This window comes from Semicossyphus pulcher, unplaced genomic scaffold (assembly GCF_022749685.1).
Source record: "Semicossyphus pulcher isolate SPU_LCO1_2020_fin unplaced genomic scaffold, fSemPul1.0.p SCAF_1, whole genome shotgun sequence".
Lineage (NCBI taxonomy): Eukaryota > Metazoa > Chordata > Actinopteri > Labriformes > Labridae > Semicossyphus > Semicossyphus pulcher.
This window is the reverse complement of record NW_027211603.1, coordinates 12,073,622-12,099,979: the sequence shown is the minus strand read 5'-3', so window position 1 is coordinate 12,099,979 and position 26,358 is coordinate 12,073,622. Positions and strand designations below refer to the sequence as shown.

General features: G+C 43.0%; 1 protein-coding gene across 2 annotated transcripts in view; it reads left to right on the top strand.

Annotated features, from left to right (window-relative positions):
- pcdh17 (protocadherin 17) overlaps positions 1-25,218 on the top strand; it is a 61,741-nt gene extending 36,523 nt beyond the window's left edge. For both annotated transcript variants that reach the window (XM_069659633.1, XM_069659625.1), the window contains exon 5: positions 20,387-25,218. In XM_069659633.1, coding sequence (XP_069515734.1) covers positions 20,387-21,087 — 701 coding nt within the window. In that variant the 3' untranslated portion in view covers positions 21,088-25,218. The remainder of the gene's footprint in view (positions 1-20,386) is intronic.
- The last annotated feature ends 1,140 nt before the right edge of the window (positions 25,219-26,358 follow it).

The window sequence follows — 26,358 nt, the reverse complement described above, 5'->3', positions numbered from 1 at the left end:
ACTTTGAATTAGCAAACTGGTTGGCACACTTTTTGTATCATTCCCTCTCCTTAAACACATTATTAGACATTATTAATTAGTGGCAGATTGTTTGATCAATTCTACGCAGGAAGTTACAAACTGGGGAAATTGCTCGGTTTGATAATGGTCACAATTTCCCTGAGCAGTGAATTCAGCACACATCCACTGATTTCAGTCGGATACAAGTGAAGAGCCCCCTCGTCCGGGCTGTTTTCTAGGCTGATGTGAGTGAATATTTGTGGCGCCCCGGAGGCATTGTTTCCCCCATGTTACACTGCATCAGGAACCAGGGAGATAAATGGGCCTGGCCTGTCCAAGGCATCAGGACTTCTTCTCTGTTCAACCATAACTAGCAATGTCCTTTTATCCACTGCCTGCAGTGCTTTAGATAATGGAGTCTTGACAGAGGAAATGCTACAACAAAGCAAGGGGCTGGATCATGCCATGACAGTGAGGGGGATGATCAGAGATGCCAGAAAAGAATACACATATGAATATATAAAGGGTTAAATCTAGAAAAGAAACAGAGAATGAATAGAAATCTAATAAACAAGGCTTCAATTAAAAGAAGAAGAAGAAACAAGGCAGCCATTTGGAAAGTAACTGGATGATAAGAAGGAAGAGCTCATGGCTGGATGGACGGATGGATGGATGAAGATGGGCGGGACAGCAGGCGGGCTCCATGGGAGATTGGCTTAAGTAGCATGGTGCCTGGCTTCCTGCCGTCACTGAGCCACTGGTTCAAAATCAAAAGAAAAACATGTCAATGTAAACACATGCCCTGCTAAGACATGCCTGAACCCGGTCACATGTGCGCGCACTCAGGGACACACCGCGGCTACTGTCATTATTCCGACCCCTACAGCTGTAATAAATATGCTTCAGAGAACGTGCACCATAAATAGTGCTTTGTGGTATCTGCATGGGTGGCAGCTGTATGAATTTCATCAAATATCTGTGCTGCACGTGTTGCACTGTACTACTGCTTTCCTCGCTGAGAGAGAGACAGTGTGTGTGTATGAGTATGTGTGGATGGCGACTGGGAGTGTTTTTCGCCGATAACCTCAGTTTGTTACTTTTTGATCCTGCTAAATTAAGATAAGGGGCTTGGTTAATTAAACTGTCACATGGCAATACCTTGAGGAATTGCGAGGCCAACACAGCTTTAATTGGGTGGCTGCTATTGTCCCTGCGCTGCCTGCCTTCCCCGGGAAGCAGCCCCACAGAGAGGGAGGGGGGGGGGACAGCCTCATGGCTAGTGGCAAAGGATGGAAGAGTTGATGGAATGACGAGCTTGAACATTTAAATGAAACGACGTGGGGCAAGGACAGACTGATCTGATCTTCAATGTGTAAAAAAACACTGTGCACCACTCACCCTTATTATAAATGAGGCCTCTCGATACAGTATATTCCTAACATGCGACGGCCCTAGAAAGGGCTAGAACGAGATTAGACTTAAAATAAGGAGCTTTAATTGCTACTTCGGTATGCATGAACAAGTGTTGTGCAATTTTCTGTCCGTTGCAGTAATCTCTGCGGTGCATTAGTTGCAAGAGTCTCCCGAAGCCCCACGGACAATGTCAGCAAGCTTAAGATGCATCTGTAATTACCAACAGCCAATTAACAGCTGACCTCACCATCCCACCTCAAACCACAACAAAGATCTATTATGGAGATTTAGAAGGCTTGCAGTGTAAACAACTAAGTGTGATGGATCTCCGTACAGTGCTTATGGGTGTTTGCGCCTCCTCTTTCCGTTTACACCATATGCTTCATTGTAATTCAGACCACGGCGAGCTCGGCGGTCGGATGTGTTGCAGATGTGTAGGTTGTTTTTTTTTTACTGGAACAGGTTTTAAAGAGAGCAGCGATGAGCTGATTAATGTATACTTGTAGTTGCTTTTAGGAAGCAACAGATTCACTCATGTTTGTGTTTTAAATGAGGGAATCAGGCATAGAAAGTTAAATCTATTTATATATAGTGTAGCAATACATTATTTTTTAGCAGCATTTTATCACATTTTAGATTAAATGCAGCTTTTTTCAATGTTTTCTAAGGCACACCACAATGCATCATATTAATCAAAATGTCTGCGACAATATCTGATATAGTTTAAGAGCATAAGAATTACTGCGATCAATGTGGCGTCTTAGAAACAACGTGATGTTGTTGCTGCTAGAGGACATATCCTCGATAGTGTAATGCCCATTGTATGGCGGTGTTTTGAAAACAGTTGTCCATCTGGCACTGAAGGTGGTCAAAATCTGCCTTGATTAACAAGTGGCAAATCTGGGTGATGGTCGCCTGCGCTGCCTCTCATCCCCCTCCCAAGTGGGGATCAAAGAGGATGAAGTTTTGAGCCTAGGGATAATCTAGTTCCCTAGATTGTGATAATGCTGCTCAGGATGATCATGTGGATGAGAGCGGGGTTTGGGAGTGCACATGGCGCTGGGTTCACGCCTGCATGTACTCGTGTGCCTGCGTGGTTAGAAGAGGCAGACAATAGCAGAGCAAGCCGGTGAATTAGCACACATGGAGTGATGGAAAACACGCTCTTACTGTTGCTGTATCCAGGCAACCGCATCAGAATTCAAGACATATCCAACAACAGGTGATTTCAACCATCTTCCCTTTTCAGCTGCTAAATTATGACAAATTTTGGTCAGATATGAAAAAATAAGTAACAGAAAATAATAAAAGGCACCTTGTTTCCTAGAAAACACATTTGCGGTGAGAAATAATCAGTGTATTTATATGAATATGATGTTTTGCCAATAAGAGACCTAGTTTTATGAGAGGCAAAGAAAAGAAAAATTCACAGTTTGCGTAATGACACTGAAATTAAGCTCTGCCGAATCTCATTTTGGTTTTAAGTTCCCTGTTGTTCCGCTCGGTCTCTTCCCACCCTGATCCGTGTCTGGTGTTGGTGTCCAGCTGTTCCATCAGCACGACAAGTGGTTCAGGAAACTCCCTCATTGTTCACTGACCAATCGCAAACACACCAGAATGCTGTCAACGAGCATTTTCCACCCAGTGGTTTGCATTCGCCTGCACCTGTGGTTTTAGCCCCGGGGGCAGGGGGGGGCGCAAGGGGGGAGGTGGTGGCCTGAATGAGGGTGGGGGGGTGGGTGGGCATCGGGGTGGAAAGGCAGTCAGGGTTTGGATTAGGCTGTCTTTCTGTCTGTCTGTCTGTCGAGATTAAACAAAATAGATTCACTGTGAGCTCCAACAACCCCCCTGCATTTTGTTGTGTCTTTCCTTAAAATGCATCACAGGCCAGCTGAGCCTTGCCACCCGAATTTGCATTTTTGTAATTTGCATGAACTCATCGGAGCTCGGAGGCAACTTACGGTTGTGTGTGCACGTATGCGTGCAGGCGTGTGTGCGCGACTGGGCATGTGTTTCGAAATTTGACAAGCAAAATAAAGAACTTGTCCAAACAATCCAGCAGACATGACTGGAAAGAGCCTGAGCTGCATTCATGGAAACCTCGCACTCGAAACACCTGGACAGTTTAAGAATGCGCCGTCCAAAATTTACTAGAATGTTAAAAAATTATGTCTTTACTGACTCCCAACACATTGTGTCACAGTGTAACGCCGCAGTAGAATCTACTGTGGAGAGTTACTATAATAGATATACTCTGCACTGCAGTGCTTTGCTAGCCTGGGTTGTGAATCTTATCAGGCGGAGTTGTGGTAGTGGATTTTGTGAGTATGTTTGTGTGTGTGTGTGTGTGTGTGTGCCTGCGTGTGTGTGTCCAGGCCCCTCTGGAGTCCATTAATCCCAAATCTAACAGACTTACTGCAGAGGCAGCCTTTGATGTGTGCTGAATCCCTCTCTGGAATATTGGATGCTGCTTCCATAACATTCACTTCCTATTCTCTCATCAGGAATACATTGTTTTGTTTTCTCCCCCACGTTGCCAGGATTGTCCAGCAGGACAGGTGGCGGCGGTGTTATGAGTTTGTTTACAATTCAGGTGTGTTTTTACCAGTTCTCTGATCTGTAATTTTACATCTCTGAGCTCTTTTAATCCCGTTCTTATCTTGTGTAAGCCTTCTAATCTTTGACCCTAATCTTAAACCGCCACATAGAGTGGGACAGCGTGGACTGAGTAGAGTTGCTTGTCTCACCTTCAGATTCAACGCATACCTTCATCAGAGAACGAGTCCTCGAGCTTTTTTTTTTTTTTTTTTACTCAAGCGTACTCATTGCTGTATATTCCTTTTTATTTGTGTTTATTGCCATGGCCTGGACTTGAACCCCAGCCTGTTTTAAAGCCTCTTGCTTATAACCCACGAGTCTCAGGAGTGCAGCACATGGAGAGGCAAAGAAAGTATAAATTAGATAGTGAGATGGAAAACACATTTCTATTTGAAATGATTATCCCCCCTGACGGGTGCACTAATAGACCGTTATTGCATTTCCGTCAGTTTCTTTTAATCTAATCATACTTATAAACAGACGTGCGAGAGTGTTAGAGTGTGCGTATGTTTATCCATACAGAGACACAAGCAACCAGTGTCTAGACGCCAAACACCAATTTGGCTGCAGCTCGGAGGAACATCAATGCTAAAGCAATGTTGCTGAAACACAAGGCATGTTCCTCCGTCTTGCATGGAGGGGAGATCGGAGTGACAGACAGACGGGCGAAAGGAGGAGGAGGAGGAGGTGCAGAAGTAAAAGAGGAGAGGTTGGCAGAGCTCACAGTGGCTAATACATCCAAAGTGTGTCAGTTAGCTCTCTAAATGTGTTAGGCCCCGAGGCTGAGAAAGCCAACACCATCGACTCAACCTACCTCTCTCCACCTTTCCACTTAGCCTCCGTTCAACACCCGCCAATATCCTTAGGGGAGCTACACTGCTGTTCATTGGCACAATTGATCAAATGCCGACATGCTAAAGTGTACAGTTTTCTTATTGCACGTATTAGTCTCATGAGTGCATATGCCAGGGGACGAATTCAGCGGGGTGTGCTGATATGCTGCATGGAAGGAAGCTTTAAAGGTGGAGTGTCTTCATGCCTTTCCCCATCGTTTGGCAGATGTATCACACTGTTACCTAGACAGTCAGGCTGAGGGCGATCCCATTCTATTACTCGAGCTAATGATCCTATTATTTTGGTAGTTTGATACTTGGAATATATGGTAAAAAAAGTAAGGATTTGAGCTTCACTATATATATTTTCAGTATTGATGGTTGTGCATTATTAATTAAGCTTTAGCTAGATTTTCTGAGCCTGGCATCAACAACCATATTCAGAAATAGAAGTTGTAGTGGAACCTCTTCATATTGATTTCCAAGAAAGCAACAAGCAAATAAGGACATGAATAGAGACTAAGTGGTAGTCTGCTGGGCTACGTAGCTGCTTCTAACCCAAGAAGTGGAGGTGGCAATTCAAAAGGTGAAAAACACCGAGGCACTCTTCTGGGAAAAAAAGTAAAACTCAATTTGCTGTTTCATCATGAAAATGCTTGAGAACCTTGACCGGTCGTGTTGCAAAACAAGCTGAGCAACAGCCCTCGCGTAGCAGCAGAAACAGACTTCTTCGGGGTGTGGGTGTAGCAACCATGGCATCATGTGTTTGGAGGCCCCACTTCTGAAGCTTCGTGTTCAGGCTGTCACCATGTTGGACAGTATCAGGATAAAGAGCATTGTTACCGCTACATCCTGATTAAGGGGCCGGCCTTGATAGCAACCTGACTTGCCCTGTTTATCTTTAAATAAGACCATTATTTACTAAATTAACATCATACTTTGTTGAAGAAGATTTGTAACTAGCTATTGAGATCATAAACTCATTTAGAAAATGTTGATTTATTACCTCAGTAAGCAAAAAAGTAAGGTTGATTTCCCCTCTGGTTCCAAGGTTACGTACGTGACGTTTGGCATATTACGATTTAGTAGCCAACAAGTACCACTTATATGTAACATGGACTAAAATCTAGTTTGTTTAATACTACCACAATAACTAGAAGATTTCACAATGATGGCAGCCATCTTGGTTGTTTACAGAAAGATTCAGTGACGTTTAAACATGTCACATAAGATAAAGTTTGAGTGAATCATACAACTTAAGGTCACACATGAAAATACATGAAAAAAGTGCTAATTTCCATGTTATTTAGTGCATTCAGTTGAAGGAATTGCAGGCTAATAAAACATGCAGTGAAACTTACTCTATGAGCTCGAGTGAGTCAACATTGAAGAAGAAGTAAAAAAAAAATATTTGTACACACGAGTAATCCAGTCTGTCAGATTAAGCTGTTTGAAAACATCTGACTGGTGTCACATCAGGTATGTGCTTAAGCTCCCGGTATTTCTACACAGCTGTAGATGCTGTTAGTCTTGCTGAATTAATGTAAGAGAAGTACACGACAGATCTTAATAAAGTGTCACAGCTGTTCTCCCAAGAAATACTGGAGCTTCTGGTGTGATATCACAATCTGCAGAATTGAATCTGAAAGAAAACATTGCAAGTGATCGGCACATCTGGCTTGTCATCCAACAATAGTCAGCCAAGGGATTCTGCTACAGCATGTTGGAAATTTGATAAATTTGTTTGTAGTTGTGCTGAAAACCTGATTTTTTTTCTATCCGAGATATTTTTCATAACCCCAGGTCAGAACCAGCCATGACTAATTCATTCTTCTTGGTATAGGCTCCTTCTGGGATTGCATCACGCTTCAGTGTGAAGCTTCTTGACATGCTTTACCTGCCTGGCCTGTCTGGAGTGAGTCTGACAGGTTTCAGCAAAGAAGAGGAAGCTACACAATTTTTCCTTTTGTTGATTTTTGCATGATTTTACGATATGATACATAACGATACATAACGATACAATATGATACAATACGATATGATACAGTACGATATGATACAATACGATATGATACAAAACAATGCAATACAATACACTGCGGTACGATAAGATACAAATGGACTGTACTTATATAGCGCTTTTCTAGTCTTTGAGACCACTCAAAGCTGCTTTTACAAGCATGTCACACTCACCCATTCACACACATTCATATACTGATGGCAGAGGCTGCTACGTGCCCAACTGTCAATCAGTTATCAGTTATACCGACCTTCCAATTGAAAGACGACCAACTCTACCACTGAGCCACAGCCGCCCAATACGATACAAAGTGTAACAATAAGATACAATATGATACAAAGCCATACGATACAATATGATACAAAGCCATACGATACAAAGCCATACGATACAATACAATAAACTTTATTGTCCTTATAGGGAATTTTGTCTTGGACTCGCATTATTATTATAGCATAGATTTAGCTGCCTCTGATTTTGATGAAATTCCACGTGGTGCCACAGCAGGTTTTGTCTCAGATCTTGTCCTCAATCAAGGTCAAGGTGATCATGATACCATCAAAATTATTCTGTAGCAAGCACAACACCTCACTATAGAATAGTGTATGTGTATGTTGCATTAGAGTGATGGTTCTGTAGAGTGAGAGAGAGAATGAGAACACTTCCCCTAATCCTGCTAAAGCGGTACACATGGGAATGATTACTTGCACAAAGCCATGACACCCCGAGTTGTTCAAATCCCTTTGTTCAAAAGAAAGCGACAAACAGAGAGGCAGACAGAGAGAGAGAGAGCGAGACAATAAAAGAAAGTGATTTAATTCAGCAAATGTGACAGGATTGTGTGGTGTCTGGTGGATCTAGTTATTGTATGGATTGTCTGAGTGAACCCTCCATAATGCTAAATGTGTTTATCCTTGTTGTTTCGGCCAGTTATGAGGACAGTGCCACCGCGCCTCATTTCGGGCCGCTAAATCCAATCAGTTTAAGAAGAGATCCTGTAAATCTGGAGAGTTGGAAATAGCAGGGTTAAAGAGTCATGCTGACATGTGAAGTAATGTTGGAGTGAAGCAATTCAAAAGACATCATGCTGTGAATTAGCAACAGAGGGTTTCCCTTCATTCTTTCTTTAACAGCGTGTTTTAAACCTGTTTTCTCCTTGGATAGAAGCAGGATTTCTGTAATGAGCTGGTGAGTCATAGCATCTCTTGGCTTAATTTTTTTTGATTCCCTTCCCCCTTTCGTTTTTTTTCTTTCCCCACCTCTCTCTCTCTCCCTTTCTCAGTTCATTTCTTGCGCTCACTATCTCCCTAAATGGGCCAAGGCAACTTTCCTTGCCGTCTACTGGGGAAAGGAAGTAGATTAAGGCTATTAACAGGCAGAAGGATGCTGATCAGCCTTTCTGGGCTCTGGTCTAATGTCTGGTCCATACTGGGCTTCCTCTCCTAGGGCTCTCCAGTCATAGGCACACTTCGAAAATGGTGTGTTTATTTATTTGGTGTGTGTTGGAGGAAGTGTTGTATGACTGAAACAGCCCATTTGACTCCCACAAATATGTCCAAATACGATCTATGGGTGTCACACAGCGACCAAAGCAGCAAAAAAAAAGAAAGAGTGAACTCTCATTCACGTCTGCAAACAGTAAGTAGTAAAGAGCAGAAAATGAAAGCACGGTGCAGGCACGCTGTGTCTGTTTATGTTGCTTATGAGCGAACATGCTGCAATGCAACACACAGAGGCGAGACAGACAAAAGCATGCTATATTTAGATGACAAACTGCCATAAACTCGGGCTAAAGAGGAAAGAAATAAACAAAAGAGAGAGAAAGAGGGAGAGAGGGGGGGAGAAAAAAAGCAAGGCGGTCCAGAAGCATCCCCTGTCACGGTGCAATCCCCCATGTCCTAATTACACAGGCTTAGAGGAAACGGAGGATTAGCCACTGATTCACCACGCTTCTCGCCTCATCTTCTAATAAGTCCCCTTCTTGTCTCCTTGCCACCCTTTGTGCCGCCCTCCACGTCTCTCTCCAGGTAAAGGTAGCAGGATGCTATTGACCTGAGGCTTTCTGTCACTCTTTGTTCCTCCTAGCTAACATGTCTGCCTCAGACATCACCACCTAATCCAATTTTTACAGTAATCCTGGCAGCAGACTTGTTTTGTTAGCTGTTCTCGTCATTTTATGTCTATTAGTTGGACATGGGAGAGTGTTTACATCAGTAATGCATTGATCGCATTCCTATGTGCACTCGCTTTGTCTTGGTTGCATGTGTTCGTGCGTGTGTTGGCACTGTTTACATTGTTATCATACGGTAAGTCTAAGTTTTTTTTTTATTGGTCAGCTCACCTAAATATCCTCTGGAGTCCTTGTGTTCATATTTGAATGCATTGACCGTGTTTTATTTATAGCAAAGCAGCTTTATTTATCACGCAGAGCCAAGCTTCCACACACATCTCATCCATCTGCAGACCTTTAATGTTATTTTACAATAGGCGCAATGTAAAAAGCACAAAACAAGTAAAGATACAAAACATTTTTATATGTAAATAGACTGTATTATAACTTACTGCTGCAATTTAAGAAAGGACAGCTGAAGAGAGACAGGAAATGTGGCATGCATCAAATCGTCACAGTCCGGGAGTCGAACCTGCGATCAGTGCATCGAGGACTGTAGCCTCTGTATATAGGGAGCCTGCACTACCAACTGAGCTAAAGCAATATTTGCTATACTCTTGAGCTGTTGTATTAACACATTGTTAGTTTGTAATTACTAATATAGGGCTGTGAGGGTACTGAGCTTTTCTAACCGCGGTGAAACACTAACGCTCCCTTGCGGTTCGGCAGTTAACCGCTGCCTCAGCCCGCTGCCGGACTATGTTTTTTTTCACTACAGCGCGTTCCCCAGACGGTAAAACATCTTCGACATGAGTGAAAAGAGCATAAGCGGTGGACGCGCAAGTTTAAGTGATAATAGCTAGCATGTCACAAGAATGCACACGGGCACGTCTGCGCCAATTAGATGCACAGAGGGTTTAAACAGCAATAAAAACGACTTTGTTGTTCACAATGTGTCGTTCTGTATGGAAAAGATGAGGTGCGTCCCTGGGACGTGTTGCTAGTGAGTTTACTGCCTCCCTTTAGATTTTAATGCGCCAGAGACGCAGGATGTGTACCTAGCAACATCACTTGGTCTATATTTAAAAATAAAGTGGTGATGACGGTGAAGACACATAACCGCGGTATTGCAGTCATGTAAAGTGTAAAGTTCCTTTTATTTAACGCACAGGTCCTTTTTTGAGAGGTGCTTCTTTCAATCATCCCAATTTTGAAAAGTATGTGGGTTATGTTGTTTCTATAAACTTCATGTTATTGTTTCCTGTTTCAGTTTTAATTAGCGCTTTTAAAAGATGCCAATTGTACTCCTGCGGTACCCCTTTCAAATGCAGCCGACCCTAACAGTATGTATTTTTTAATCTAATGGAACTGTTTTTTGAGCAACATAACCAAATGTTGACTACTTTCCTCTCACAACATAAGTCATGTAATTAATGCCAAAATAGCCCGTAGTACTTTTATTGTATATGTTATATAAAGATGAAGGTTAAACTTGGACGTAGCATTAATATCTCTACTGCACAATGTAGAGGTATAAAGACGTAGTAAGAATGTACAGTAGCTGATTAGCGTACACGCCTTCAGACAGTTAGTATATGCACAGATTACAGTCTATCCCTGTTCCTCTCTGAACTATTGTTATTTATTTCCTTCCAGGTTAATTGCCTGATAAAAATAGCGTGATGACAGCAGGAGAGATGTACAGGATGTTCCTCTCAGACATCTATATCTAATAGCTTGCCTGTGGCTTCTCTGCTGCAATTGCTCCACCATTAGAACACTTAAGGAGTGAGGGGGAAAAAAGAGTGAGCTGTAGCCAGAGGAAATGTGAATTATACAAGGTCTTAAGTCACAGGTTGGAAAATAAAGGTCTTTTGATTGGCTGAAGCAAGGATGTTCCATGACTGACCTTGCAATATTTAGTTGGTACTCTGACGGCTGTGAAGTAACAGTAAGCAGAAACTCAAAAATATAATCCTCTCTGTTTTCTTCCTCTCTATTTTATTTGGTCTCTATAATGAATGCAGCTCAGTGAAGTACACTTTAAAAATGGTTGAATGGGTTGCTCAAACACAGCGGTGGGAATCTTCTGAAGTGGGTTGTCACACGTCACGGACGTGGTTACAGATAAACATCGGTTTGTCTGTTCTCAGCACTTTTTGGCCTTGGACAGGTTCCCATGGCCGTTCATTACTGTTGAAAACCTGTTTGTGGAGTTTTTTTTCCTCTTATCTAAAGGTCTGATTGTCAACAGATAGCAGAGAAAACGATGAGATCCCTCCATTCCCTTCCCTTTTTTTTTTTTTCACACACAGGTGTCTCAAGGCCGACCTTCACTTACAATTAAAGCTAGCAGCAACCTTTTGATAATTGAGATTATAGCAGGCGGCGCTTGGCTCAGATATGAATGAAGAGTCTACAAATATCATGAAAACATACAGAATGCTAGTGGAAGCGATTCATATTTAAATGGAGTAGTTTTTAATGAGCTTCATTAAAAATAATCAATAAGGCCTCAAGTTGCCGACACACTAACGCTGGGGTTGAGAGCGCGGCCCAATCTGTCCTCATACAGGAAACACACACGCACACACGCACACACGAGACAGCTTTTATATAACCAGGTAGGTCACTTGCAAAAAATAATATTCATAAGGGCCATGCCGTGCACTTTAGGGCCCTCATTCCTGTTTCATGTTGAAGGGAAAGTACTGTTTGAGAACATCAATCCAGCTGTCCGAATGCCCCTCATCTCTCCAAACCCACAGACCTCTCTTGCCACCCACAGCACACATCCCCGCTCGCTCATCATTGATTAGGCTTTGTGTGTTTGTTTTTGTTTGAATTTGAGCTTATGCTCCTCTTCCTCCTCCTCCTCCTCTTGGGTTTTTTTATCCCCTCTTTCTCCTATGCATAAATACTCCCTCCTCCGGGTGTTCTTTGAACAACTTAGCCAGGCATTAGCTGTCGGAGGGGGCCTGCAGTGTGCGAGGGAATGCCTGAAGAGAGGACGTGTTTGATCCTGAGATATATGTCCTTGATTCAGTCTCAGTCTCGGCTTCGCCAGCCGCCAGGCACACCCCCCCCCTCCCCTCCCGCTGCTGCCAAGCATTTCCTGCTATGCATTGGTATTCTTTTGCCTCCCACTGCGATAAAAGCTATTACACTGGAAAGAGGTATCCGTCTCATTGTGCTAAGCTACCCACTGCACAAAACAATCCAGATCTATCCCCTTAAATGCACCACCACACTCACAGTGGATGTATCATAAAAATGTTTAATTTGCGCACAGCTACATTACTAAGACTGATTGCATTGATCTGGGGCTATGGAGGATATTAATGTGGAGCTTTATGGGGAAAATAAGGAATAAATGTATTTAGAATATCAGTTTATTCCAAATTACCATTTTAAATCACTTTACAGAAAGCATTTCCCATTGCTTTAAGTAGAAACGAAGGCCAGCAAACTGGAAAATGCAGGTTCAAACTACATTGAATACACCAAAAACAGCAGTTGCACAGAAATACTACTGCAGTGCAACCTCTTGAAATGATGTTGACAAAACAGACCGGCCAACTGTGGAGAACAACCTGTTTCCCCGGCACTGCTCTGTTTGAGAATCATAACAACATCAGACGCAGTATTACACTTGAGTAATGTTCTAATTTTCACCAAAACAATTCTGTGAAAAGGAGGAAAGGAATATAAACTCACATACTCTATTTGAAGTGCGGAGAAATATCACTTTTTTTTATGTCTCCGGGTCTGCGTCCTGGTAAAAAACCAAAATCACAGCTGAATAAATAACAGAGGGAGGTTCATGAGGAAACAGAGGTTCTTCTATAACACCTAATAATTTGTACAATTTCACAAAGCGGCAACTGAAGGTCTCTTTGCACAGTGAATACTACATTCAGTAATGTTTCTCTAGTGGTTATGGCCTCAGGACAAATTGGCTCTCCAGTCTACCTTGTGATCTGAAAATGTCCCAAGCTGCTTTAAAGGAACAATATGTAACATTGACAGCTAGCGTCTAAAAAGGGTACTGCAGTCCAAAATATTAAAGAGCGTTGTCTCCCCCCGCCCCCTCCTCCCCAGATTCGAGTGTTAGCCTTTCCTGCTTCAGCGTTCCGAGCGTGGTCGATAAGCACAGGGGAGACTTATCAGTCTGCCCCAGGGCCGAAGCTGCCGCTAGCTTCGGGGCTAACTCCAGTCACTTTACACACACAGCAGCGAGCAGGAAGCAGATGAGGAGTACGTGGCTTAAGTACGCACACAACCTTCGTTCTGTTATTTTCAGTTGCACTCTCCGCTGATCCGCTCCAATCCCCGTTCACTCTCGTAACTCATGCGCGCACACTCACTTCCTGTCTCTCTCACTCACTTGCTCCACCACCCACACTCGCGCACTCAGCTATTCCCAAACGGAGCTACGCTTCTTGTACAGAACGAAGCTCACGCGGGTTGCCAGGTTGAGAACACTGAACCTATTCTAGCGCAAGACGTGCGCTTTGACAATGACAAGCGACGAGTCCTGTGCGCCAATTTGTTTCATATCTGGTAACCCGGGGTGACGAAATGGACAGTGGGCGGGATTGCGTAGGCCAAAACTGGCTGCAGCATTGTTGTCGGAGAAGCCAGCATTTCAACTTAGCATGTTTCCTTAATCTCTACTGGAATTCATTATAAAGTGGCCATGATATGCCAGCAAATATATTACATACTGTTCCTTTAAATCCTCTTTTAACCTGCTTTTATTTTGTAGATCGGCGACCTGAGAAGTCAAAAGATATTTACTAAACATTCAGCTCAGCTCAGAGCGGAGACTCTCTCATCTGTGCAGTGCAAATATTTGGTCGCCCTGATTGGCTGAGAATTAAGGGTGGTGGTGGTGGGGGATGGCTTGGTGGGGGGGCTGCATGGATCAGCTGGGCGAGATAGCAGTAGGCGAGAAGATTAAAAAACACAATATCTCACACACACACACACATCATGCGCACGTAAACACACACTGCGCGCTCCCTCAGGTGAACAGGTGCAGTCATGGTCTGTCACAGATGCTCCGCGTGATTCGTCAGCTGCCATTCCTCCTGTCCACCTTGGGTGGGTTGAGAGGGGGGGGTATTCACAACAACACAACCTTAAACCACACAAACACACACACACATTATCCCGGATCACTCTCCATCTTCACAGGCCACTTTGCGAGCACGGAGAGCTGTCTAATGGCTACCCAGGTGTGCATGATGGTAAAACGATTCACCCCCACAGTGATGGATTCTAAATTGTTATGTGTTTGTAGCTTCTTACTTTCCTACGCTTGTGAGTTTGTCCTGCGTTTGCTAGCAATAGCCTCCATGTACAGCTCTCTCCTCCTCCTTCCCTCCCTCTCCGGGAAGCAGAGTGTGTGACAGAGGGACATTAATCACAGGGCTGGGTAATAAAGCGAGGAGGGATGGGCATGTAGGGCCAGGGGGGGCAGGCGTCTAGAGGGAGAAAAGGGTGTTTAGGGAAATCACAGCATGCTTTATGACACACACTGATACACAAGCACACTTTTACAGCCACAGGTTTAGGTGCACATCCTTCACGCAGCATACTGAAAGCTTCCGCCCTGAAAGTTTGAAAAATTAGACCGAGGAGGGCAGAGGAAAAAACAAGCCGAGGAGTGGTGACCATTTACTTTCTATTAGTCTGTGTGGAGGGGGAGGCCCGCGCCTTCTAGCCCACCTATGTGTGATTTTATGTGGCCCTCGTTAATTAAGTGTTAATTTACTAAAAGATTTTTCTGGAACGAAAACACAGAGGTGTTTTTTTTTTTTGTAATTTGGAAAGAGATGAGAGGCAGTTTATGGCTCAGCAGAGAAAGCACCTTCCCGACTGCTGCGATGGTGAGAAAGCTGTGGGAGGCTTTCATGATGCTGATAACTCCCATGATATCAGATGGTGATGAAATGCATCTGTTTGGACTTGATTGCTAGCTAAATGACAGCAGAACACAGTATTTAGTTGTCAGCTGGGTTTAACTGTATCATTTTCTTTCACTTCAGCTTTTATTTCTGACCCCTTTGGGTTATTGGACTTTTTTAATATCAACCTCATTTCATGTTGACATTTTACAGTGGCCACTGGGTCCTGAACCATATCAAGTGATAGTTGATTTTGTGTGAGTTGTGTGGAAGTGTGGGCGTGCGTGCCTGTAATGGTATGCACCATCACCCCTGGTTCTTTTTTGTGTATTATGTGTAGCAGCTGCACTTGCAGGTGCTCCTGCAGGAGTATTAAAACAGTGCATTGACTTTTCAAAAATCTGAGACCAATAATAGTTTCCTGTCTTTGCAAATGCATCATAACTTCTGTGAAAAGGTACAATGCTTGAGATCCTGCATACATTATGGTATTCAATTACAATAAGCAGAGGAGAAAGCTCTGTTAATAGACCTGCTTTTGACAAAGAAAAGTCATTATTCTAAAGGTTCTTGATAATAGCAAATAGTTATTATTCTGCTTTTATTGTGTCCTATTGTCACTGATGACTGCAAGTCTGTCTCTGTGGAAGTTGTGTTTAGGTTTGGTCCTAATTCTTCAGTTAGAAATACTTTGTTGAAGGTTTAAATTCCCTCATACATGCATAAATATACACTGTAAAGCATACAGACTGTATACAAAGATGGACGACATGACAGCTTCCTAAAAGTGGAGCCAAAACGTTTGGAGCGACCCCTGCTGGTTGGCTGCAGTATAGGTCGAAATACGGCTCCTGCAGCCGATCTGTTCCGGTTTAGCAGAGGAGGAACGGTGAGAGGAGACGTAACGTAGCAGTTCTGCTGTTAAATACGCCGACGTGCAGAATCACGTTTTAGGTTTTTTTCCGTGGTAAGTTAAGTGTGTGTTTTGGTTAGCAGAAGTGGCTACGGTGGCTCAACCCGCCGATCTCTACTGTGCAGCTCTGGCGCCAAATGACGTCACCAGCGCAAGATGGCAGCGTCCGTCACGGGGGGTATTCTGGTTTCAGTTTTGTACAATGAGGGCAGATGGAGACGCATCATCCATCTTTACATACAGTCATTGACGACACATACATGTACATACATACAGAATAAAAAATTGTATTTCTCCAAAATCTCATTATTTGCTTTGCACAGAAATGGCTAACATTTTTCCTGTGTGTTATTTCATCTGTCTGATTGCTGCATTGATATCCAGGGTGTCAGTATGTTCTCCAAAGGGTTTCCAGGGTTTTATAGAAGGACTCTCGGGGACAACCTACTTCTCTCAAAGCTAATGCACTGTCCTTCCCCTCTTGCTTTGAATACATTGGGCAGTCATTACGCACTATGTTTTAGATGATCTACTCTGATTTTAAATGGAATTCATTATTAAAATTATTCCTTCAAATGATTCATAATTCATTCTCCAAGAACTGCCTCTAAAAATGTCCCAGTCCCTTTAAAGAGCTTCATGTAGGGACAGATTTTTACATTTTAGATAAGGCACGTCATCGGTTCAGATAGGAATTAACAAACCTTTCATTCATCTGTCTTTCACTTCCACTGCTCCTCTCACCCCGGATGCAGCTATATCTGATGCTGACAAATAACGCAGTGAACCGGGATCATATCCGTCTTTTGCAGCGATGTTGAATTAAGGTCTGTCTGAAGTGCTAAAGGTTTCTCCGACACTGTGTGTCCTTTTGCCTTTAGCTCAAACATTTCTTGGAGCGGCCGTTGCTACTTTTATAACTTGTTTCATGTGCTCTTAGCAGTAAAGATAACTGGCAGCTACATAGCTATCCCATCTAACTCATTGTTACCCCGTCTTGCTATTCTGCCCTACAGCAACGCAATTAACCCTGCCAGTGGTAGTAAGATAGCTGTGTCTGCTGGCTCTTTAAAAAAGCGTCAACAAGTACAAAAGAGTGCGTGGAGTTAATTAAACTTCTTTTGTTGTCAATAGAGGTGTAATAAATATCTGATTTCAATCAGGGATTCAGGTCAAGTGTCTACAATGGGGCTGCGAAAGACACCAACATCAACTGAGCCTCCCTCCTGACGATTCAATCAGTCTCAGTAACACTTTACGTGTAAATAAAGCAGATTTCTGCCTCCTCTTTATTTCTGATGTCTAATACGTTTCAGTCACGCTTTACACTGAATAATCTAAAACTCTTGCTGCATATCATTTCGACGTCCCCCGCCTGTCCTCCATTTGGTTCAGGGCCAAAGTGGATATTATAAAACAAACCAGCCGTTTTCAAGGCTTGTATGCAAGACGCGATTTAAGGACACATTTTTCTTTCACCAAACAATATCCGTGCCCGAGATGGCAAAGCTGATAGAAGAGTGAACACTGAAAGATAAAATACTGTGCGCTTCTTGTAAACATAGATTCATATCTGGAGGCTCAAGCTATCTCGAGGTTTTGACTTTATAACAAATAGTGCTTTTGTGGTAAGGATGCTGCGGAAAAGAAAAGATAATGATGGATGGAGGACGTCTCAAAACAGGATATCAACAAAAAAAGACTGAATGGATAGAAAATATGTGCAGGCCTAACCTGTTGGAAACTTGTATGGGTTAGGGTTACATGTGGTAGTATGATTCTTTTCTGAAAGACATACTGTGTATTAAAAAAACAAACAAATTAAGCAGTTTATTAGTGTGTTTCATCACTGTGCCAAACCATGTTATTGACTAAAAGTTGATTAAATTATAAGAAAATATTGCTCGTTCCAACCATCAGTTTAATTTATCTTGGACAATATTCAGCAATGGGAAAGAAATTGGAGAGTTACTACACCCCTGGTAGCCAAATCATCACAGGCAAATATGTCCTATGTGGAGGCTTCTGTTGCCCAACCCAGAGAGCTTTTGGAGCCACGGTGAAGAGACAAAGAAAGAGAGAGAGCGAGAGAGAGTGAAGGGAAGGGAGGGGAGATGAATGTCACCCTTGCTCTCATATGTCATATTGTTAGCCATAGATATGAGGAGAACGCCTCAAGGTTGAACGTGCAGCTGAGACATGAATAATCTATCAGAGGTTTCCTCCGACTAAATAGAGGGAAATATGTCTGCATGGATTATTTATGCTTTAATATGCACTCGGTGAATGGACAATCACCTCTGAGAGCATGAAGACATCGCAGGGGCCGACTTAATTGTGTGTGTGTGTCTGGAACGCATGCGAGCTGGCTGTGCGAGAGCGTGGCAGTGGTTGTCCAGCTGTTAAGCTCGGTTACACGTAGGGTCTGTGTTCTGTGGCTCGGTGATGGATTACAGTAATAGCGTGTTCTGGTTTGGAAGTGTACTGGGGTTTGTATTATGTACGTACTGTACGGGCTTTCGACCGTATCATCGATCTTTGTGCTTTGACACGTTGTTTATACTTTCTTACTCAAATCTGAAATCACTCTTGCACAGACACACACGAATGCTCCAACGGCGCGTGCAGATGCATTCGCTCACCCCCACACACCATTTAAATGTAGTCCATTTCAAACTGGTCCGGCCTCGGCTTTTCCAGCTCACCTTATTTTCCTCTTCAGATGACTGCCTCGACATGGGAAATGTCAGGCTCTCTCTCTGCCAGCGCTGTTTGGCTTCTTCAAACATTTGTGAAGTGTTAAGCTCATCTCTGCAGCTTAGGAGGGCAGTCTCTCAGGAATCAAGGCTGCTGACCCGCAACACAGCAAAGACAGCCTAGCCAAGTGCACTCAAGCACATCCACTCTGTGCGCTCATTTGCATCCACGAAAGATTGTATTAGTCCCAAGTTTGTGGTCTCTAAAGCTGCACTCTCGCCTTGCTGTAAAGGTCCATGCATCGCATAATGGAAGTGATGGGGTGCCTTTACAGCTCCGAACAGTAATGTTGTCTTCTCACATTAAGCAAAAAGTACCGGAGCCGCATTCAGCTCCGAGTAGCCTTATTTGACATTGTTTTAGTTCGGATATTTCTGTCTGCCACTTGTGCTTTTGACACTTTCACTCGCCTATTCAAACATCAAAAGTGCAGAAATTAAGCTCCTATGAATAGCCTTGCCTAATTCCTCTTAACAAAGAAAGCTGCCTCAGTTCTGTTGCAGTTTGTTTTGTTCTAAAAAAGAGCTTCTTTTTTTTTTGCAGAAGCAAGCAAGTGTTGCATTGCTATAAGGCAGCGTGGTGTTTGTCTGCAGCGTTTGGCTCGACAAACAGGCAGAGATGCATCGCGTATCTCAAAACCAATATGCAAATTGGCCTGAGCTGCTGCATTTGGTTACGGGCCTGTGCAAGCAAGCTATGGATTTTACTGGAGAGCATTGTTAAAGGCTGCTGTGTTATTGCATTCTAAGAATTTTTCTAACCTGTATCTTGTCAAGGTAACACTTCTTAGAATGATTGATGGGGGCCTGTCAGTGCTGTGTACTGAAATGTGTCAGGTAGCAGTGGCAAATTCTCAGTTTGAGGTGTTGAATGTGTCACAAAATTATTGTTTGGACATCTTTCCAGCAGAGTTTAGGTTTACTGACCACTGTAATATACATTACACTGTCAGGTGTGTGGATGAGGATGGGAAACACGGAACTAGTTGTACCAATGTCATCCGTATAGTCTCAACGGTTAAGATTCTGTATTTCTGTGTATCTTCCCTTGGTTTCATCCCACCCAGCCAATGGAAAAAATCCATTTATGGGACAACAGATGCTCGTTTTTTTCTCTCTCTATTTTTCACTTCACGCCCAAGAGGAGAAAAAAATCTGCTCCTCTTTTCATTTTATTATTATTATTTTAACCAAGTTCTGGATCTGTTTGACACAGGCATGAACACTCCCATAATCAGCCAGAGTGTGCATCCTTCTGAATAGAGATGAAAGCGGAGAACACACACACACACACACACACACACTTATACACACATGCGTGTGCAGACGACAACAACAAGGAGCACACAAATAAACAGGCACAAATACACAGGGAGGAAGCACAAGCCATTTGGCACAGTCTCTCTGTCTAGGGAGGGCTTCAAAGCCCACTGACATGAATTTATGATAACGGCACTATGCCTTTGCCAAACCTCAACTGTTGTTGTTTTTCTCCCGCTCCCTCTCCATCCCTTCTGTATGCTCTGCCATCCCCTTGATCAGAGCTTTGGAAAATGCTAGCAGGTGTCCCCCAGTCCCTTGGAAAAGTGTGTGTGTCTGTGTGTGTGCATGCATTTACAGATTTTGGAATGGGACATCCTTAGCTGGCTCTTCCTTTTATGCATCATTTCATTAGGCTTGGCTCTACTTCCCTAACTTTGGGCTCAGATCTTTTGTACAATTCAGTTTCATAATCCTACTATGATTCTATTACCCTCTCCCTGTGTGGTTTTACTCTTCTGTGCACACTGCTCACATACATTTCTTCTCCATCCCTTCTTTCTGTCTGCAGATGAGGACTGTGTGAATTGTACGGAGGAGTGCAGAGTTCTGGGTCATTCCGACCGCTGCTGGATGCCCCAGTTCCCTGCCGGAGGAAACCAGGCAGAGGGTGTCGACTACCGCAACAACATGTTCGTACCTGCAGGGATGGAATCCGTGCCCGAGACGGAGACCTACGAGACGGTCAACCCCAACGGCAAGAAAACATTCTGTACCTTTGGAAAAGAGCGACGCGATCACACCATCCTGGTTGCCAATGTCAAGCCGTACTTGAAGGCGAAACGTGCCCTAAGTCCACTGCTTCAGGAGGTTCCCTCAGCCTCCGGCAGTCCTACCAAAGGCTGCTCCACCATGTCTCCCTGCTCCTCAGTCAAAAGCCCAGCCGACGGAGCTGAAGGCAAACCTCCTCCCGCCACCTGCTCCGGCCACTATGGGCCTCCTGACGGTCAGTACCTGTCACCAACCAAACAAAGCAGAGAACAGGGGGTCTACCCACCATTGCCTCCCTCAGACCCAGTAGCCAAGGTGCTCGCAGAGGCCCGCTCCAGGATCAGCCAGGAGGCTGCAGGTGAAATGGAGTGTGTCCTGGAGCAGGTTGAGCCTGGGAACGCAAACCGCGACAGAATGGACGCTGACCAGGTGGTGAGAGACATCGACAAACTATTGCAGGACTGCAGAGGAAGTGAGGCCACTGGCACACTCAGGAAGTGACACAAAAGGACTTAAACAGAAAGAAGTGTGGATGTAGAGAGAGGAATAGAATGCTATTCCAAAAACTCTCATGCCAAAACTGTCACCAAAACAAATCACAAAGGTTAAATGGCTCTTACGACAGGAGCTCTTTTCACTGTATTTGTTGTTGATAAGTACCGACTCTGGACGGACAATGGGAACATTTGCTATGCCCGTCATTCTGCACCAGTTTTAGTGCAAAGATCCTTTCCAACAAAAAAGGACCTGGGTTACAAACTTGTGGATTCTGCTGAATTTATAAACTCTTTGTTTTGGATTCTTAAGCAAATCGCAGAGGCTTATGCCTCTGGCACCTCGCAAACTATTATCTAAGTGCCCACCAGCTCATAAGTGTGTTGTTCATGGTCTCTTGTGAAACCCTACATATCTAAGTGTGTGTAGGTGGATTTTCTGTTATGTGTGATGGCCATAGAAACTGAATGGAAAAGGACTTTTAATGGTCAGACACGACAATCGAACAGAGAAACAAATTCTAATCTATTTGGGACGGTGAAAACACGAAACAAGCTTATCTTTTCTGACTTTATCGTAGGCGTCTAACATGTGATGGATCCTGTATCTGAATATGAAGAGATTGGTTGATCAGTGGTGTGTCCGCTCGGGTCGGCTGTGGACTTGGGGGTTGGAGGGGCTTAAATGCTTCGCTGAAGGAGAATTATTAACAGTGTAACCATTGTTTCACCTGTCATTTGTAGCCACATGTGTAAGTTGTGTCTGTCTCACGCCTCTATTTAAACATTCATGTTGCTGACTGGTGTAGCTGCACGCACCAACTTTACACACGTGCACTACACTTTGCGCATACACGTGCTGACACACTCACATGCACTGATCCAAACACACACACACACACACACACACACACACACACACACTAATGCTTACACACAAGTGGCCATCTGTGTAATTGTCTTCTACATGAACATCATCAGCTTCAGTCCCTTGTGTACAGTGAATAATCATGTGTGTGACTCTGCCTTAAGGCAATCACAAGTTGTATAAAAAGGGACATTTTTCCTCAACTGTGAAAAGATGATATCTATATGATTATATAGATGATTATATGTATGAATCCATGTATAGTGTCCAAATATTAACTGAATATTTATACATTTTTTAAGAAAAAAAGAAATGAGGAATCTCAGCAAAAAAGTGTCCTCAAGTAAAGGTCAAGAGCGGGGTATTAACTCAAAGAACTGCAAAGGACACTGCCATTGTTTCGAAGACAAGTATCCAAAAATATAAACAAACAAGGAAATGTCCCTTCACATTATCACTATACATAATATCATTATATGTGTAAATGTATCCAATTTAGATGTGTTTACATCAAAAAATTGACATATTTTTATTGATTTTACTGCAATTTCTGTGCATTTGAGCCAAATTGTTATGTGTACAAAAGCTATATTGTGTATTTTATTAAATTAATATATAGTTGTGTTGCAATATACATGGGCTTATATTGTATTTGGCAAAAGTTGCCTTAGTAGCTGTCGAACTCTGTGAGTTTGCTTTAGTTTGGGTTTTTTTGTTGGTGTTTTTTTTCCTCTCTATTCTGCATCTTTGCAGGCTGGCTTCAGTGCTTTTGAGATGTCGCCTCTTTTTACCCTGAGATCCAGCTGGATCAAATACAATAACTGTTAAAAGCTTAATGAGCCAGCTGATCTAGAATACAATTCAAACCAACAACAAAAAGCAACAACCACAAGAAAAAAAAAAAACAGTTTGAATATTTTTACTGAGCAAGATTTTTACCGGGCAGCTATTTTTCTTTAACAATAACTAGGATGCGTATTTTGTGTTCATTACGTTTTTACTTTCTTTCCAAAAAAGAAACCTGCCATATGGAAGGTGGAGTGGTTTCCTTGGTGATCATAAAACTGCCTTACTGTCTCTGCGGAGAGCTTGTTGTATCTGTGGAGCTTGTGACTGCTTCTAAAGCCCTGGTCCACCAGAATGTGCATTTTCTATAAAGGACCAAAAGAGGTTCTTTTTCAGCAGTCTGTGTCGTTTCTGTATGTACTCCTTCTCGATACATGTTCGACTTCTCATACTTTGCAGAGAAACTTGACATCTGAAATTCTATCTGAAGTTACTTTTGGATTTGATGTCTTAGCTGTTTAGGTACACGGTTTATATAACCAAGTGTCTTCGCATTCAGGCTTTCTTAAAAAAAAAATGATACAGACATTTATTTTTGAAAATTTTGGCACATTTCGGCCACTCTCTGAAATAAGAATGGGAGGTGCTTTTTCTAATATTCTCTGTGCGTTAAATAAGCAGAACAGTAGGCTATTAGATTAGATGTGTTCTGGGGGGAAATGACCACAATCACCAAATCTACGGAAGAAGCAGCCATGAGAGGGAACAGTGACTAACACTCATACAGCTCCTGGTGTGTTTAGTGTCTCTGAGCTGAGTGGGAATCTTGACAGCAGATATAACGCATCCTCCAAACATGCCGCATCCGAGCATTCTGGTATCTCTGCTCTTGCTTTATTTTCTTAATCGAGTCACATGTTTGGACATTCCCCTTGTCATTCTGCCATCATGCTGTATCTTTTGCCTACTTGCCATCGCTCTTTTATTTCACTTCTCATTCGCTTACTTTTCTCCGCAGCTGTTTGCTTTGTCGCCTCAGAGGAGCAAAGTAACTGTTAGCTTTTCTCCTCTCTTTCGTCTGTTAAGTATTTGGTTTCGGTTTACCCTTGCTCCTTTTTCCCTGGGAGACGGCAGACGCTGCTTTTAGAGAGGACTTGAAAGATTTGACGGAAGAGGAAAAATATTTATGGTTATTTTTAAAATCATCTTTTTTTTTTTTGTTTATCTCTCGCAAATATCTGGATAAATCAAGCAGGCCTGACATTAACTTCACACAAACAGTGCAGTTAAAATCCGTGTTCAAAGTGCAGGCTGCAACTGTGATCCTAACAAAGCTGCTGCTTTGCACACACCCACACATACAAATAACCCGGGCACTCCAGCAGCACACTGCCTTTCATTTGAATGCATAGCCCCTTAAAGGTAAAGCGAAGGCTGAAAGAGAGGGCAAAACACCACCCAGACAAATGTGACACTTCCACACTCGTGTTCATGCTTTAGTTTCTTTTTATCTCATTGTGCTCAGTCTTCATGCTGGATCAAGAATTCTCTACTCTGCGCGTGTGTGTGTGTGTGTGTGTGTGTGTGTGTATGTGTGTGTGAGGATGCGCTTTATTCCCTTTCATTCCCTTACTGTGTGACAAAACAATTTCCTCTGATATAATTTCTTTTATCTGCGTGCTATAGATTGAATTCCCACTCACATTAAACCTCTACTGCTGTGCTCTCGCTTTTGTTTGGGCATTATTTAAAACAAAGTGCAAAGGTTACCTCCAGGATTGTGTCTCTCACTCAGTCTGGCTGCCACAAACAGTCTCTGTCACATCTAAAGTGCTGTCCCCTCTAATGGCGTTCCACTGGCCCGGCCGCCGTCTGTACACTCACGACCTGTGGGCACGAAATGAGCCGGGTCCAGTGGATGGAAGGTTCTCTTTAAAGCCATGGCCCCTCTCTCAGGCGATTTTCTGTCTAATAGAGCAGTGGCCGCTGCAGAGGTCAACTCATAGTTGGAGATTGAGCGTAATGTAAGGCCGCTCATTATTGACTAATAACGCTCTGTTGGCATCATAGACTGTTGGCAGTGCATTACTCAGATCTAGAGTGGGCTATTTTTGCCCACTTCAGACTGTTGAGTTTACCAAGTGATTAGGACAGGGCCTCGTTGAATGTGGCTAAGCGCCTCTGGTCTCTGACTCACACTGATGCAGGTGCACACAGACTCAGACCGCCACTGCTTCACACACACACACACACACACACAAAGAGACAACATGCCATTTTGGTTAGTTAAAACAAGCACCCAATGTTTGTCAGTGTCCTTCCCTCACCCCCCCTCCCTCCCCCAAGCCCACACTGATAGCATAGGGCTCCACGCTATAACGGGCATCAGAGACATTCATTTGTATGGATTATTTCAACTGCTATTGTCTAAAGGCTGTGTTCATTGTGATCTATCTGAAAAAAATGATGAAAAGATCAAATAAAAAAGCAATTACTAATAATGTTTGTTCTCGTCCTTGTATGAGTTGGTTGAGGAATGGCTAGTCGTGGCTTTGATTTAATTTCTCTTTTCCCGAGAGATAACCTCGCATACCCGATATTTTTGTTCCCCCGAGCATCCGTGCAGCCAATTTCTCCTTGTCGAATGAGATGCACTGTTTACTTTCTAAGTGCCAGCACACTTAGGAAAAGATAAAAATTGGATTTTTCAATTGCGTACTTTGATTTTTAACGCACACGGGAATGCACCTCCTCCCCAAGTGCGCGCACACACACACACACACACACACACACACACACACACACACACTTAAGATTTAGCTTTGGGCAAATGATTCTTCATTCATAACATTCGTCAAACAAAAATTACTGCTCAAGTTTTTTTCTAAGGGCTCAGAGGCAAATAAATCAGTGCTTGAAATGATGTGTACTAATGCTTCTCAGATAACCTGTTGCACTCCGCCCTTCAGCTAGATTAGCATTCAGAGGCCAATTTGACGTGTCTTCAACACTGGCCCGTAGTAAGAGAAGTATTCTGTGTAACTCCCATTTGCACATTCAAATCTGGTTTGCTTAAAGCTCCTGTGAGGAGTTTTTCACTGGTTATTAAACAGATAATAACAGAGCTACAAAAGCAAACCAGACCATCAGCGACAAGACTAATTATTTCTATATAGTTATTTTTAATGCCTGAAACTGCTGGCGGGGGGTAGGTGTCAGACGAAGCAATTAACTGCACGCTGCCTTTATTTACATTTTCCAGGGTAATAATTTAAAGTGAGTGATACATAAAATAAAAACCACCACCGCATGTACAGGACTAACAGGTACAACTTCGTCCACAAAATCAGCACAAACTGAAAGTTCCTCACAGGAGCTTTAATTCTGAAATAAAGCTATTAGGTGTTGGATGCTTGGTGGCAGATGTGACCTCCTTTGTAGTTCCCTAAAAAAAATAAGACACAAACTTTTTTAGAGCTTATTGCAGCTCGACGTATTGGTGCTTTAAAATGGGTTTAATGCCCTATTTTAGTGTTTCTCAATGTAAAATGACAGACCATGAAAGCTAATGTAACCCCTTACATTAATACAACAAAATGGTTCCATTATTACGCTTTAATTGCA